The sequence below is a fragment of the Rhinoraja longicauda genome, unplaced genomic scaffold (assembly GCF_053455715.1).
Source record: "Rhinoraja longicauda isolate Sanriku21f unplaced genomic scaffold, sRhiLon1.1 Scf000266, whole genome shotgun sequence".
NCBI classification, from domain to species: Eukaryota; Metazoa; Chordata; class Chondrichthyes; order Rajiformes; family Arhynchobatidae; genus Rhinoraja; species Rhinoraja longicauda.
Window position 1 is genome coordinate 31186 of NW_027601484.1, and position 16073 is coordinate 47258.

Genomic DNA, 16073 nt, shown 5'->3' on the forward strand with positions numbered 1-16073 from the left:
CCAGTATACCCGAACAAACAAACGCGCTGTTCCCTGAATGGACGTTGTTTTTTTAAATCCTTGATCAAATACCTGTAAACCGGCGCCAGTGTGACAGTGACGAATACCCCGCTGAAGATATTGTTGGGACATATATAAAGGATTTCGTCGTCACGCGCAGCATTCTTCGCACGGCCGACGTTCATCGAGACTTCCGACAGTAAAACAATGCACGAGCCAGCGAAGGGGTTACTTTATGCTATTTGCTATCCCGTTCTTGCAGCTGTCGGTGTTCCTGGTAAGAGATTGAAATCTAATTTTTGCTTCTCCGGCTCAGTGGTTCTAGGCACATTTATTTACATTCCTTGCGTTATTACATTTACCCGATTGTGCTTCCCACGCCTCCCTAGTTTGTGCAGAGAAATCCACAGACATGGTTAGTTTAGTTTAGAGGTGCAACGCGGAAGCAGGCCCTTCGTCGACCGACCAGTGATGGCCGCACATTGACAATATCCTACACCGGCATCCGACCGACACTTTGGAGTGTAGGAGGTAACCGAAGCCAATGAACCTGCAAACCTGTATGTCTTTGGAGTGTAGGAGAAACGGAAGTTCTCGGAGAAAACCCACGCAGGTCAGGGGGAAAACGTACGAACTCAGTACAGACAGCACCCGTGGTCAGGATCGAACCTGGAACTCTGGTGCAGTCAGCGATGTTAGGCAGCAACTCTACCGCTGCGCCACCGCGAACTGATGAAATCAGGAAATTGTATCTATTTGGTGCAGATCACTCTATCAATTCCAATTTTGTCTCAGAACAGTGTGTGTTATTCATTAGAATGATTAAGTAATTCGATGGTCTTTCTTTTGTCCTTGTTCTACGTTCATCGTAATTTCACACGCAGCTGGCCTGAAAAGTCGAAATGTCTCTTTTTTTGCTGAAAACCTTTAAAGATCTTCCAAAAATAAAAACATCGTATTTATGCGATATCCATAAGGTCATAAGCAATTGGAGCGCTATCTCGTCTAGCGTCTGCTCCTCCATTCAATCGTGGCTGACCTATCGATCCTTTCTAATCCCATTTTCCTGCTTTCTCTCCACATTCCCTGACACACGTACTAATCAACAATTTATCTGTCTCTGCCTTTAAAATATCAATTGACGTAGTCTCCACAGCCGTTTGTGGCAAATAATTCCAGATATTCTCCACCATCTGACCGAAGGAATTCCTTCTCATTTCCTTCCTGAAGGAACGTCCTTCAATTCTGAGGCTATGACGTCCTGTCCTAGACTCACACTAATTGAAATATCTTCTCCTCGTCCGTTCTATACAAGGCTTTCATTATTCAATAATGTATTCCATTACAGTGGAGTCGTTCTTCCATGCAAAGTTTCTTAGCTTTTCTGTCGCGGTTTGCATTTGAATGGCATTGGAATGGATTGACGAGGGAATGCAGATACTCGTTCTATTCGTCGAGCAAGATACGGTTGCATGCTGCAGAAACAAAAAGGCGAACAATCCCTTTGACCCGATTATATTTATGAGACATGTGCACAGAACATGAACTCTATAGCCAGTGATAGCTGAATCCGTGCGGATTTTGTGAATATAGGCACAAAAAAAGCTAGAGTAACTCAGCGGGACAGGCAGCACCTCTGGAGAGGAATAGGTGATGTTTTGGGTCGAACCCCTTCATCAGATTGGAATGTCGCCCACAGCCCGTGATGATATTCTCCTTTGGAACGCGTTTTTCAGAGGAGGTAGTGTCATTCTTGAAAGCGGAGTTTGCAGTGAGAGTAACCATGGCTACAGATTCTTAGGTCATGTAAAAGGGTACACCAACAGCGCAGGCCACGGGGGTCATCGGCTTATACGGTCATATGTGAAAGGAGCAGAATTGGGCCATTCGGCTCATCAAGTCTACTCCGACATTCAATCATGGCTGATCGATATCTCCCTCCCAAACCCATTCTTCTGCCTTCTCCCCATAACCCCTGACACCCGTACTAATCAAGAATCTTTCTATCCCTGCCTTAAAAATATCCATTGACGACATCCAAAGCCTTCTGTCGCAATGAATTCCACAGATTCGCCACTCTATGGCTAAAGACATCCTTCGTAATCTCCTTTCTAAAGGAACGTCCTTTAATTCTGAGTCTGTGACCTCAAGTCCTGGACTCTCCCACAAGTGGAAAAATCCTCTCCACATCGACTCTATCCAGGTACTTCACTATACAATAAGTTTTACTCGGTTACTTTTGACACCGAGAGCAATTGTACACCGCTTCATTCGTGATTTTTATTGTTTCCCAAACCAATCTTCGGCGTTAAACATTTGTTGTTCGGCTGCTCCGTTAGTGGAGTTCAGTTGATTAATATGGATTAAATTATTGACAGTATTTCATTTTATATTCAACGCTTCTCTCCTATATTCTTTTCCACTGTGAATTTAACTTGTCATATAAAGGCATTAAGAACCATGCGTGGCGGTAGAGTTGCTGCCTCACAGCGCTTGCAGCGCCGGGGTTCGATCCCGACTGTGCTGTCTGTACGGAGTTTGTACGTTCCCCTCGTGACCGTGTGGGATTTCTGCGAAATCTTCGGTGTCCTCCCATTCTCCAAAGACGTGCAGGTTTGTAGGTTAGTTGACTTGGTGTAAGTGTAAATTATCCCTAGTGTGTAGAGGATAGCTTTAATGAGCGGGGATCGCTGGTCGGTGCGGACTCAGTGGGCCAAAGGGCCTGTTTCCGCGCTGTATCTCAAAACTAAACGGAACAAAGACATACGTACGGCATCTGTTCTCATTCATGATCCATCAATGTGCGCTGATTAATTCTCAGGGGCGTACAAAAATATCTGTAATGGAAAACCTGTTTTGTAGCCCGAGAAGTGCGGTGTTGTTGTTTTCATACTTAAGGAGAGATGGAGAGACAGATGTCCAAGATATGACCGACTTTCCGGATTCGGCGGGCAAAAAAAATCTCTAATTGATGGCAGACAAAGATGAAAAAAAATTAAGGGAAATGGTGTAGGGAGGAAATGCAGATGCTGGTTTAAACCGAAGATAGACACAAAAAGCTGGAGTAACTCAGCGGGACAGGCAACATCTTTGGAGAGGAGGAATGGGTGACATTTCGGGTTGACACCCTTCTTCAGACTGGTTCGAGATAAGGGAAATGAGAGATATAAACGATGGTGTAGAGAGATAAAGATCAATGAGTGAAAGATATCCAAAAAAGTAACGATGATAATTGTTAGCTGTTTGTTGGGTGAAAACGAGAAGCTGGTGCGACTTGGGTGGGGGAGGGATAGAGGGAAATGTTTGTCATAAGGTAATAAGTGTCAGGAGTAGGATTAGGCCACCCTGCCCATCAGGTCTATTTCGCCATTCAATCATGACTGATTTATCTCCTCATCCTAACACCATTCTCATGCCTTCTCGCCATAATCCCATCAGAGCAAAGATTGTCATATGGAAACCGATGCCTGCAAACTTGTGGTGATACAAACTGTAAACATAAGCATTTAGTTGAGCGCTGAATAGGTCAAACGTAGCACGATAATGGTTGTGGGTTAGGACGTGGGGGCAACTAAACTGCGATGTCACCAGCACCGTGGCCCTGTTCTCTCCATGTATGTTGCTGCAATCGTGTGGCCACCGCAACAAAGAGCTGACGCTAAACAGTTGTAGCAAATTAAGCAAAACGAATACAGCAACAATTCTGATTTCTATGTCTTAGCAATCCGTTAAAAATATTATCCGTGTGAACTGCTGAATGCGAGCGGCACGGTGCCACAACGTTGAAGTTCAATGATGGTGGTCTTCGTCTTGGCGAGGCTTTCCGCATTCAGCTTCAGCAGGGTGATCCCATCCGGTTCGACATCCGTAGGTGCCCAGCCTAAGAAGGACGCATGCTCCGGGTTGCCGCCAAGCTGCAGCGACTGGTGTTGCATTTGGGCTGCAAGCTGTTGTTGCTTCTGCTTCTGCTGTCTCTGTTTGTTGTCGTTCGCCTGACTGAGGTCAGTTGACAGGGCTCATCACGAGGAGGTCGACAACATGAGGTCGACAACATTACAACGGAACAACCTCCTGCGTTGCTTGGCTGGATCGTCATGGGGCGCCAGGCCATCTGCTCTCCGAACTAGTGATCTTGCGCTCGTGTACGGCGCCGCTGAGTACGTCGCCCCAGCATGGTGCCGCAGCGCTCAGACGAGCAAACCTAGATGCCACCCTCAACGACACCATGTGGATCATCACCGGCTGCCTCCGCCCTACTCCGACGGATCTCCTGCCGGTGCTCGAAGGTATCGCACCCGCCAAACTTCGCAGAGGGTTCTTCACTCATAGGCTAGTGTGCAAGATCCCATCGAACCCCAAACATCATTTGCACCGCCTCGCCTCGGATTCACAGCAACTGGGACCTCAAGGCCTGTCATCTCGTCGCCCCTTCTCCCGTCACGCAGCAACCTCCTGTGGCTTCGTTTTCAATATACTTTTAGCATGGAGAACCAGCTGGGACTCAATTCACTGTAGCACCGAACACCACAGTCCCACTCGGCTTGGAGATGCCCCGCAAAGAGTGGGTCGCCCTCATCCGGCTCCGCACAGGGTTTGGACGGTTCCACTCTAACATGCAACGTTGGGGCTTGCGTTTATCAGCAGCCTGCGTGTATGAGGCAGACCAGCAAACAGCGTAGCACGCCATTTTCGACTCCTCCGCCCCCCTGGTGGATGGATAGACCTCACGGCCCTCGACAGCAGCACGCAACATGCCTGGAGGGCGTTCCATAACTTCTGCTGCCTCAAACGCACGAAGAAGAAGCATTGAAGTTGCTGCCTCACAGCGTCAGAAAACCGGGTTCGGTCTTGGCTACGGTTGCTGTCTGTACGGAGTTTATACCTTTTCCCTGTGACCACGTGGGTTTTCAGCGGATGCTTCGGTGTTCCGTAGCAAATTGTTCACAATCACCTTCATGCCATGCCAATTTATAAACGAATGATGACCCTTTACTTTTATCAATCAACAATAACTATTTTCACTATCTCTGTTTGTGACTTGTCACATGAACTCTCCACCCCCAATCCCCCCTCCCCGGCACACAGATATCAGAAGGATCGGAAACGGCAGAGTATTCCAAACATGCTCCACAAACCAGACATTGTCCGTGGATGGAAATCCAAGTTTTCTCGGACTAGAGGTCATTACCTCAGATCAATTAACCCGGAATGTTAACTGTGCCACTCATAAGATCATACGACCATGTGATAGGAGCAGATTTAAGCCATTCGGACTATCAAGACTACTCTACCATTCAATCATGGCTGATGTATCTCTCCCTCACAACCCCATTCTCCTCCCTTCTCCCCATAATATCTGACGCACGCACTACTCAAAACTCTTTCTACCTCTTACTTAAATATATCCACTAACTTGGCCTCCACAGGCTTCCGTGGCAAATAATTCCACAGATTCACCCCATTGTGACTAAACAAATCCTTCCTCATCTCCTTCCTAAAACAACGCTCTGAGACTGAGGTTATGACTGCTAGTCCAAGACTCCCGCTGGTGAAAACATCCTCTCCACATCCACCCTATCCAAGCCTTTCACACTCTGTACGTTTCAATGACCCCATTCTTCTAAACTTCAGCGAGTAGAGGCCCAGTGCCGACAAACGCTCATCATGTGTTATCACTCCCTCATCGCTGATCACTCCCCCTATAAAAGCTACCTCCCCTGCTTTCACTTCTCCTTATTACCTGGGATACATTTCTGGGCGGCACACTTTCGCAGCAGTAGAGCCTGACTACTGATGCTGTCTGTGCGGTGTTTTTACGTTCTCCCCGTGACCTGCGTGGGTTTTCTCAGAGATCTCCGAAAACTCCAAAGACGCACAGGTTTGTTGTTTCATTGGTTTTGTATAAATGTAAATTGTCCCAAGTGTGTGTAGGGTAGTATTCAAGTGCGGGCATCGCTGGTTGATGCGGACTCGGTGGGTCGAAGGGCCTGTATCCGCGCTGTACAGTGCATTCAGAATGTATTCAGACCCACTTCACTTTTTCCACATTTTGTTACGTTACAACCTTATTTTAAGATTGATTTTTTTACCATCAACCACACACGATACCCCAGAATGAACAAGCGAAAAGAGGTGTTTAGAAATTTTTGTAAAGTAATTAAAAAGTAATTTAAAAGAAATAACTGAAATATGACATTTACATAAGTATTTAGGCCCTTTGCTATGACACTCAAAATTGAGCTTAGGTTCATCCTGTTTCCATTGATTATCCTTGAGATGTTTTGACAACTTGATTGGAGTCCACCAGTGGTAAATTAAATTGATTGGACATGCTTTGGAAAGGCATACACCTGTCTATTTAAGGACCCACAGTTGACAATGCACGTCAGAGCAAAAACCAAGCCATGAAGATGAAGGAATTGTCCGTAGACTTCCGAGACAGGGTTGTGTCGAAACAAAGATCTGGGGAAGGGTATAAAACAATTACTGCAGCATTGCAGGTCCCGAAGAGCACAGTGGCCTCCGTGATTCTTAAATGGAAGAACTTTGGAACCACCAGAACTCTTCATAGAGCTGGCCCATTCCCTGTGTGCAGTTTTATTTCTATAACCTAATGTCAAATTAATACATGAACGTAGTATGGTTAACTACATAAAAATGCTATTATTTTAGTTTGACTCAATCTTGCTTTATCACAGCTAATGTAGCCGCCATTGTTATCCTGTCCCGGAGAAAATGCGGCCTCTCCAAATGCATCACCTGCTACCTGATAGGCATGGCAACGGCGGACCTTCTCGTCGTCATCACCGGAGTCATATTAAATAGGATTGTTGGCATTTACTTCCCAGCAAGCTACATGGCGATTACGCCAATATGTAGCTTCAAAATCGTTCTCATTTACGCTTCTAGGGACATCTCGGTCTGGTTAACCGTCGCTTTCACATTTGATCGATTTGTAGCCATTTGTTGCCGAAAACTGAAGGCCAAGTATTGCAATGAAAAGGTGGCAGCCTTTGTGGTTTGGACGATATTCACACTGGGATGTTTGCAGAATATCCCCTGGTACTTTAAGTTTGAACCCTTGCACATCATTGACGGCACGCCGTGGTACTGTCACACCAAATCCAGTTTCTACACCGCTCCACTGTGGGTAATCTTTTCAGCTTTTAATTCCATCGCCACACCCTTCATTCCGTTCTTCCTCGTTGTGCTCCTCAATGTCCTGACTGTTAGGTTCATCGTTGTGGCCAGCAGAGGGCGCAAAGCGCTCCGCCACCAAAATAACTCAGTCAGTCACACTGACCCCGAAATGGAGAACAGAAAAAAGTCTATTATTTTACTGTTCGCCATCTCCGGAAGTTTCGTCCTCTTGTGGATGACGTTCATTATCCATTTCCTCTACTATCGAATCACCAACACGTTAACTTACTCTGGTTACAACGACCCGGTATTTATCCTGCAGGAGGTCGGATACATGCTGCTGCTGTTGAGCTGTTGCACCAACACCTGCATTTATGCAGTGACTCAGCGCAAGTTCAGAGAGGAGTTGAAATATTCGTTGAAGTATCCGTTGAAACATATTCTGACATTTCTTAAATAATGAAAGGCATGATATCATACGCATACTATATGACATTGCGTATATGGAACGGCAACTGTCGTGCAGAACCCAATTCCCACTTTGACAACGGAACACTACAGGTCACAATTTCGATTTGTGATTTGCATTGCTATCTTTGTTTTTAATCTCTTCGATTTTTTTCACCTTCTCCCTCGACTCTGTCCAGGGACTCAGACATTCCTTTCAGGTTATGCAGAGGTTCACTTGCACCACCTCCAACCAAAGCTACTGTGTCCGTTGTTCAAGATATGGATAATTATACATCGGCAAGACCAAAAATAATCCAGGCGATCCTTTCGCTGAACACCTTGGGTCCGTCCACCTGGGCCAACCTGATCATCCAGTTGCCAAACATTTTAATTCCCCTTCCCATTCCCACACTGACCTTTCTGTCCTGGGCTTTCTCAATTGTCAGAGTGGGGCTAAACGCAAATTGAAGGATCAGCACCTCGTATTTCGCTTAGGCAGCTTAAAGCTCAGCGTTATCAATATTGATTTCTGTAACTGCAAATAACCCCTGTATCCCCTCTCTCTCCATCCCTTCTGCCTGTTGTATTAGCTTTTAAATCGTCTTGTGGTCTCGTTATCTGTAACTCCTTTTCACCTAGCGCACAGTTAGCAATGGCCTGTTGCTTTATCATCGTTACTTTTTGTGCATATATATCATTCATCTGTTCTATATCTCTCTACATCACCGTCTATATCTCTCGTTTACCTTTCTCCTGACAGTGTACAGAAAGATCTCGACCTGAAACGTTTCCTATTCCCTTTCTCCAGAGATGCTGCCTGACCCGCTGAGTTACTCCAAAAGTATAGTTACTCCAATAGTCATTCCGATGGTCTCATGACTATTTCCACTTCCAATGTCTTCTTCTAATTTTTGCTTTCTATTCTTAGCACTAAGTTTTGTACAATGTACGAGATGATGTGTTGTCAGGTTCATTAAACCCGTGATGTTGCTAAAAGCAAGCTATTGTTTATACTGCACCACATGGTATTTGTGCATATGACAATAAGCTGGGCATGGCTTGACTCTTAATGGGAGGAAGGGCACATTTCGTGCCTTGTAACTGTGAAAATTCTTCAAAATTTCAAGTAATAATAACAAATTGCGAACTGCTGTTTCAAAACTTGACTTGACATTCAGTTCAGCTTTTTTTTCACAGCATGTTACTTAATGAAGCAAAGTAGCGAGCAATGCGGAGACAGGTTTGTGTGATCTGCAGTTGGTATTCCCAAACGTATCGCACAAAGCATCTAGCTATGGATAAGAATCAATTAATGAAGTAATTAATTAATACTTTATTGTCACATGCGACAAGTCACAGTGAAATTCCACTCATCAATATGATCCAGCGCGGAAACAGGCCCTTCGGCCCACCGAGTCCGCACCGACGAGTGATCACCCCGTACATTCGCACTATCATACACACCAGGCGCAATTTACAATTTTACTAAATCCAATTAACCTACAACCTGCTCGTTTGTGGAGTGTGGCGGGAAACGGGAGCACCCGGAGAAAACCCACGCGGTCACAGGGAGAACGCCCAAACTCCGTACAGACAGCCACTGTAGTTAGGATGGAACTCGGGTCTCTGGCGCTGTATGGCAGCTACTCTACCGCTGCGCCACTGCCGCCACGACGTCTCTCTTCGTCTCTATCTTGGCAGTTAGTCCTCTTACAATTGGCCCCGCAATCTTTCCACGACCTCCAAACATGGAAAGTTTGAGACGACGAAATATCGAGATTAGGACACACAAGGAACTGCAGATGCTAGACTCTTGAGTAAAACACAAAGTGAGTCTGAAGAAGTGTCCCCATCCTAAACGTCGTCTATCCATCTATGCCATAGTCGTCTATGCCACGGACAGCAATAAATATGGATACAATCTGGACGCGATGGCCTCTATTGACATTACTAAATGCTGCATACTTGCCACTTCACAATATCCCTTCACACATTTGTCAGCAAAACCTCTTTTAGTCTCAGAACAACAATTACCAGGCGGACGCCGTAAACATTTACACGATTATATTTATAGATGGTTCTACTAACTTTTCATAGGGTTTCCATTTGTTTCACAAATCCCGTTGGGACCTTTGTTCTACTCTCTGTTCACCATCTCAGCTCCCGTACAGTGCGTTGTCGTAGGGAAACAATCATTACTTCAGCGTCAGGGCGACCGCGTAGCTCCATCCACCTGGGTTTCATAAGATCATGAAATCGTAAGTGATCGGATCGGATTCGGCCCATCAGGTCTATTCCGCCATTAAGTCATGCCTGACCTATCTCCCCTTCCTAACCCCACTCTCCTGCCTCCTCCCGATAATCTCTGACACCCGTATGAATCAAGAATCTATCTATCTCTGCCTTAAATATTTCCACTGACTGCCTCCACAGCCGTTTGTGGCAAAGAAATGCACAAATTCACCACACTCCGACCAATGAAATTCTCGCTCATCCCCTTCCTAAAAGAACGCCCTTTAATCCTGAGACTATGACCTTTAGTCCTAGACTCTCCCACTACTGGAAACATTCTAAATCCACATCCACTCCCACATCCACTCTATCCAGGCTTTTCACTCTTCTGTACGTTTCAACGAGCCCCCCCTCATTCTTCTAAACTCCAGCGGGTACAGGCGCAGTGCAGTCACACGCTCAAGATTGCGCAGACCGCTCTTATACTTCACTGGCCTTGACGTCATGTCATTGCTTCAAAGTCTCATAGAAAAGTAAACAGATGAAATCATACAAAGGTTACAGATTGGTGAAGGGCGCGAGCAAAGACACAGACGATCGGTGAAGCAAAATATTGCAAACTGGAACAACATGAAATCAGAATAATAATACGGAAAAAGCTGAACTATTGTTGTTGTTTGAGGATATATTTCGTCCTTTTGAAAGAAATTCAAATAAAGTGATACGGTGTTGAAACAGGCCATTCGGAACAACTTTCCCACACCGGCTAACATGTCCCAGTTACACTTGTCCCATTTGCCTGCGTTTGGTCCATATCACTCCAGGCCTGTTCTATCAATGTACCTGTATAATCTCAATATACTAAAACTTTTGTTTGTTTGTTTGTTTCTTCCTGAACTACAGCCAAAACGGTACATGACACCGCGGCAATTTTAGGCCCACCTTCCTCGCCGTCGTCCCGTTGGTGCTAATGGAAGAAGTTTCATTGAAATCGGTGTTATATTTTTTAAGTTATTCATATTTTAAAGTTTAAGTCAATCTTCGAGGGGGAAGGGGGGAGGGAAGGAGGGGGAGGGAGGATAATGGGGGTTGAGGGCGATAGAGAGGGGGGGAAATGGGGAGCGGATGGTGAGGGGAGGAGGAGAGGAGGTGGAGGGGTGGGGGTTGGAGGGATGGGGAGGGAGGAGGGAAGGGGAAGAGGGAGGGACGGAGAGGGGAGGGAAGGAGGGAGGGGGAGGGGAGTGCGTGGGGGAGGTGGCTGGAGGGGTGAGGGAGGGAAGGAAGGATAGGGGAGGGAGGAAGCGGCGGGAGGGAGGGGTGGGTGAGGGGGGGGGTAGGGAGGGGGTGAAGGGGAGGATGGAGTGGGGGAGGTGGGAGGAGAGGGGAGAGGGGAGTAGGGGAGGAGAGTGTGGGGCACCAATGCAGGAGAAGTTTGGGCCCAACTTGGTCTAATTGTTTCATAAATGATGGCATTTTCCCTGCCTCGACTACCTCCCCTGGCAGTTTGTTTTGTACACCCAACACCTTTTGTGTGGAAAAGTTACTCCTCCGATTCCTATTAAATATTCTCCCCTTCACATTAAACCTATGTCCTCAGGTCCTCGAAGCACCTACTCTGGGCAAGAGAATCTGTGTGTCCACTCGATCTATTCCAGTCATAATTTTATTCACCTCTGTAAGATTACCCCTCATCCTCCTGCGCTCAATCGATAGTGTGCGTGTACTGAAAGTAAGCGTGCAGATACAGCAGGCAGTGAAGAAAGCTAATGGCATGTTGGCCTTCATAACGGGAGGAATTGAGTAGAGGAGCAAGGAGGTCCTTCTGCAGATGTATAGGGCGCTGGTAAGACCACATCTGGAGTATTGTGTGCAGTTTTGGTCTCCTAGTTTGTGGAAGGACATCCTTGCTATTGAGGCGGTGCTGCGTGGACTCACAAGGTTAATCTCTGGGATAGCGGAACTGTTATACGAGGAAAGGTTGGAAAGACTGGGTTAGTATTCACTGGAGTTTAGAAAGATGAGAGGGGTTATTATAGAAACCTATAAAATGATAAAAAGGACTGGACTAGCTAGATGCAGGAAAAATGTTCCCAATGTTGGGGGAGTCCAGAACCAGCGGCCACAGTCCAAGAATAAAGGGGAGGCCATTTAAAACCGTGAGAATAAACTTTTTCACCCAGAGTTGTGAATTTGTGGAATTCTCAGCCACAGAAGGCAGCGGAGGCAAATTCACGGGATGAATTTAAAAGAGAGTTAGATACAGATCTAGTGGCTAGTGGAATCAAGGGATATGGGAAGAAGGCACGCACGGGTTACTGATTGTAGATGATCAGCCATGATTACAATGACTGGCGGTGCTCGCTCGAAGGGACAAATGGCCTCCGCCTGCACCTATGTTTCTATGTTTCTATTTAGAAGTAATGAACCCATTGAAAGCTGGCCATTATTGCAATGGAGTGGTTAAGAGAAGAATGTGTGCGGAGATTGACAATACCATGTCATCTCTGGAAGGATATATTTAGAGTGCTGCAATACCTTTTCCCTGGATCGGGTGTGGAGATTAGGCATTCCCACTCTCTCCATCCCTCCCCCACCCAAGTTGCGCCAGCACTCGATTTCACCCATCAAACCGCTAACAGTGGCCTGTTTCCTTTTCATTGTTACCTTTTTGCATATCCTTCATTCATTGTACTATCTCTCTTCATCATCGTCTATATCTCTTGTCCTGGTTCACCTGCCTCGTGTGAAGAAGGGTCACGACCCGAAACGTCACCCATTCCTTCTCTCCAGAGATCCTGATTGTCCCGTTGAGTTACTCCAGCTTTTTGTATCTATCTTGGGTTTATTCTCTGAGGGGCGAATTATGGGCCACTGTTGCAGATTCAAAAACGTCATCCCCCAATTGGCGCTTTGTGTTTATTTATCTGAAATAAGTACAATACGCAGTGATATTGGTTAATGTACACTCTGGTGACTTTATTCATATGTACATTGGGCACTGTTCGAGTTTACCGTATCACAGCTCTCACGCACGATATGTATCAAGGCCTCAACGAAAGAGGATGCACGAGCCAGCAAGAGGATTACTTTACGCTATCTATTATCCCATTCTCGCTGCTGTCGGCGTTCCAGGTAAGTGTTCAACCTGAAATTCTAATTTGTGCAAAAGCTTGATAGCAAAATAGTCTAAATGTACAATATCCACTTTAGCCACGGGTAAGGTCTCGGAAGAATGGACAATAGGCAATATTGTTTATGGATTAGATTAGTTTAGTTTAGCTTGGTTCAAATATACAGCGCGGAAACATCGAGTACGCGCCGCTCAACGATCTCCACACACTAACACTATCCTGCGCACACTGTGGGCAATTTTGTTTTTACATTTATACCAAGCCAATTAATCTACAAACCTGTACTTCTTTGGAGTGTGGGAGGAAACCCAAGAACTCGGGGAAAAAACCCACGCAGTTCACGCAGTGAACGTGTGAACTCGGTGCAGGCAGCACCCATTATCAGAATAGAACTCGGGTCTCTGTCGGCAGTTGATAATGCAGTAGTTCTACCGCTGCGCTACCGGCGGAACGGTGCAGCATTGTGGTGGAGATCAGGATATTATACACCGGTGAGTCTTATATCCATGGTAGAGATATTTTGCGGGAATAAGATATAAGGACGGGATCTACTTGCACTTGCAAAGCGTGGTCGTCTCAGAATTGCGATGTGGTGAGTTCCGGCCACGCAAATTTGATTAAGCTTTCGTTGAGTGAGTGATTCATTTTGATGATTACTTCAGGAGGGTAAGGCAGTGAACGGCAGTGACAATTTATGGAAGTAGTGCATTTGACAAGGTCCCTCACGATAAGCCGGTCCCGAACATGAACTCACATTTGTCGGGCGGTGAGTTTTGTTTCGTTTCATTTCAGAGGTACAGCGCGGAAACAGGTCCCATCGCATTTGTTCCGTAGCTACCAGCGATCCCAACACTAAGAACAATTTACGTTTATACCAAGCCAATTAACCTACAAACGTGTACATCTTTGGAGTGTGGGAGGAAACCGAAGATCTTGGAGAAAACCCACGCGGTCACGTGGAGAACGTGCAAAATCCGCACAAATGCCACCAGTAGACGAGCGGGATCGAACCCGGGTCTCTGCCGCTGTAAGCTCCCTAAGACAGGAAATCTACCGCCACGCCACTCGCGCCGAGTTGGTAAATTGGATATAAATTTGTCTCCGTTGAGGACGACCCAATTGAACGTTTGTTTTAAACTGGTTCTGAAACTAGTGGTATTCCGCAGTGATTAATGCTGTGACCAAATATTCTTTGTGATATTTATCGGATGGAAAATATGGGTGGTTTCCTCAGCAAGTATTCAGATGGCACGAGCTTTGTTGGAGTTGTGCATAGCAAGAAAGTTTGTCAAATGATAAAGCAGGATATAGGTCGGCAGAGGAGCGGCAGGTGAAGGAGCGAGGGGCTCCAGAAGTTAAAGTCTTGGTGAGTTTTCAAGAGCGGGTCATTTAAAAACCGGTCGGAGCCAGTCTGCAACACACCTTCAAGGTCGGCAGAGGAGCGGCAGGTGAAGGTGTGAGTGCGGGGGGATTGGCTGCAGAAGTTAAAGTCTTGGTGAGTTTTCAAGAACGGTTCATTTAAAAACCGGTCGGAGCCAGCCTGCCACACATGCCTTCAAGGTCGGCAGAGCAGCGGCAGGTGAAGGTGCGAGTGCGGGGGGTTGGCTGCAGAAGTTAAAGACTTGAACAGCAAATAAAAGTAGGGCTTGCTCAATGGGGAGCAGTCTGTTGGGGAACGGCCTTGTTGAGGTGAAGTGTTTTGGTGAGTAAAGTGTGAGTCTTTGGCGAGGAGGCTGCACTTGATTCGAAATATGTGATTTGTGATTTTTGCCCACGGAAGAAATGGCAGGCAAGTTGGTTCAGTGTGTTTCCTGCGGGATATGGGAAGTCAGGGACACAGCTGGTGCTTCTGGAAACTACACCGGCAGAAATTGTGTCCACGCGCAGCTCCCGAATAAACGTTTTGGGGAACTGGAAAAGCAGCTGGATGACCTCAGAATTTTTTGGACAGGACCAGCAGTGAGGTTGTCACCACAAGGATACAGGAAGAACGAAGGTGCGGGACTGTGAGAAGGGGGAGTAAACGTGGAGTGCAGGAGACCCCGGTGGCTGTACCTAATGAAAACAGGTGCATGCTCTTGGGGGCTGTCGGGGCAGACGACGCTTCCAGTCCGAGCGGCGGACAGGTCGGTGGCTCCAATGCTAGCGATGGGACTCGACCGGCGAGACCGCCGGCGGGCGGAGCCATAGTGGTGGGTGACTTCATTGTCCGAGGTGCGGACAGGAGATTCTGTGGAAGCAGGCGAGACACGAAGATGGTCTGTTGCTTCCCTGGTGCCGAGAATCAAAATGTCTCGAACCGACTTCAGAACATTCACAAGAGGGAAGGTGAGTAGCCGGAAGTAGTTGTGCACCTGGGCACAAACAACGTCGGGAGGAAGTGGAAGAGGGTTCTGCAATGTGTTTAGTGAGGTAGGAAAAAGACAGAAAAGCAGGACTTCTAGGGTGGTTATCTCTGGATTGCTTCCTGTACCTCGTGCTGGTGAGGACAGGAAGAGGGAGATAGGGAAACTGAATATGTAGCTTGGGAGCTGGTGCAGGGAGCAGGGATTTAGATTTATAGACCACTGGGATCTCTTCTGAGGTAGGCGTGACCTGTACAAAAGGGACGGGTTACACCTTAACTGGAGGAGGACCAACATACTGGCAGGCAGGTCTACTGATACACGTGTGGGTTTAAACTAAATAGCGGGGGGTGACAAATTGGAAGTATAAAGATGGAGTTAAAGGGGAAGTCAGTACGGAAAATGTTACGAAAGACTCCCGAAATAATGGGAAGGAAATCTCGAGAAGGCTTAACAGAGTAAGGTTAGGGGCAATGGTGACCGTTGTGAGAGGGGAGGCGAATACCGAATTTAAACTGTTGTAAATGAAAGTGCAAAGTTTAAGAAATAAAGTGGATGAGCTTGAGGCTCAGTGAGAGATTGGCAAGTTTGATGTCGTGGGAATTAGAGCGACATGGCTGCAAGAGGAGCAGGGCTGGGAACTGATTATTCAGGGGTACACGTCCTATCGTAAATACAGACAGGTGGGCAGAGGGGGTAGGGTAGCTCTGTTGGTAAGGAATGAAATTCAGTCCCTTGCGAGGGGTGACATAGAATCAGGAGATATAGAGTCAGT

The 16073-nt window shown here is 46.6% G+C and overlaps 1 protein-coding gene across 1 annotated transcript; it reads left to right on the forward strand.

Annotated features, from left to right (window-relative positions):
• The first annotated feature begins 207 nt into the window (after nt 1-207).
• LOC144590715 (putative G-protein coupled receptor 139) lies at nt 208-7600 on the forward strand. The gene is made up of 2 exons (XM_078395139.1): nt 208-277; nt 6699-7600. The coding sequence occupies exons 1-2, from the start codon at nt 208-210 to the stop codon at nt 7598-7600; spliced, it is 972 nt and encodes a 323-aa protein (XP_078251265.1).
• Nucleotides 7601-16073: the final 8473 nt, after the last annotated feature.

Excerpts from the sequence above, each read along its gene's own strand:
- LOC144590715 (XM_078395139.1), top strand. The coding sequence starts at position 208 with ATGCACGAGCCAGCGAAGGGGTTACTTTATGCTATTTGCTATCCCGTT. Across the intron at positions 278-6,698 it reads TGCAGCTGTCGGTGTTCCTG|CTAATGTAGCCGCCATTGTT; the intron begins GTAAGAGATTGA and ends GCTTTATCACAG.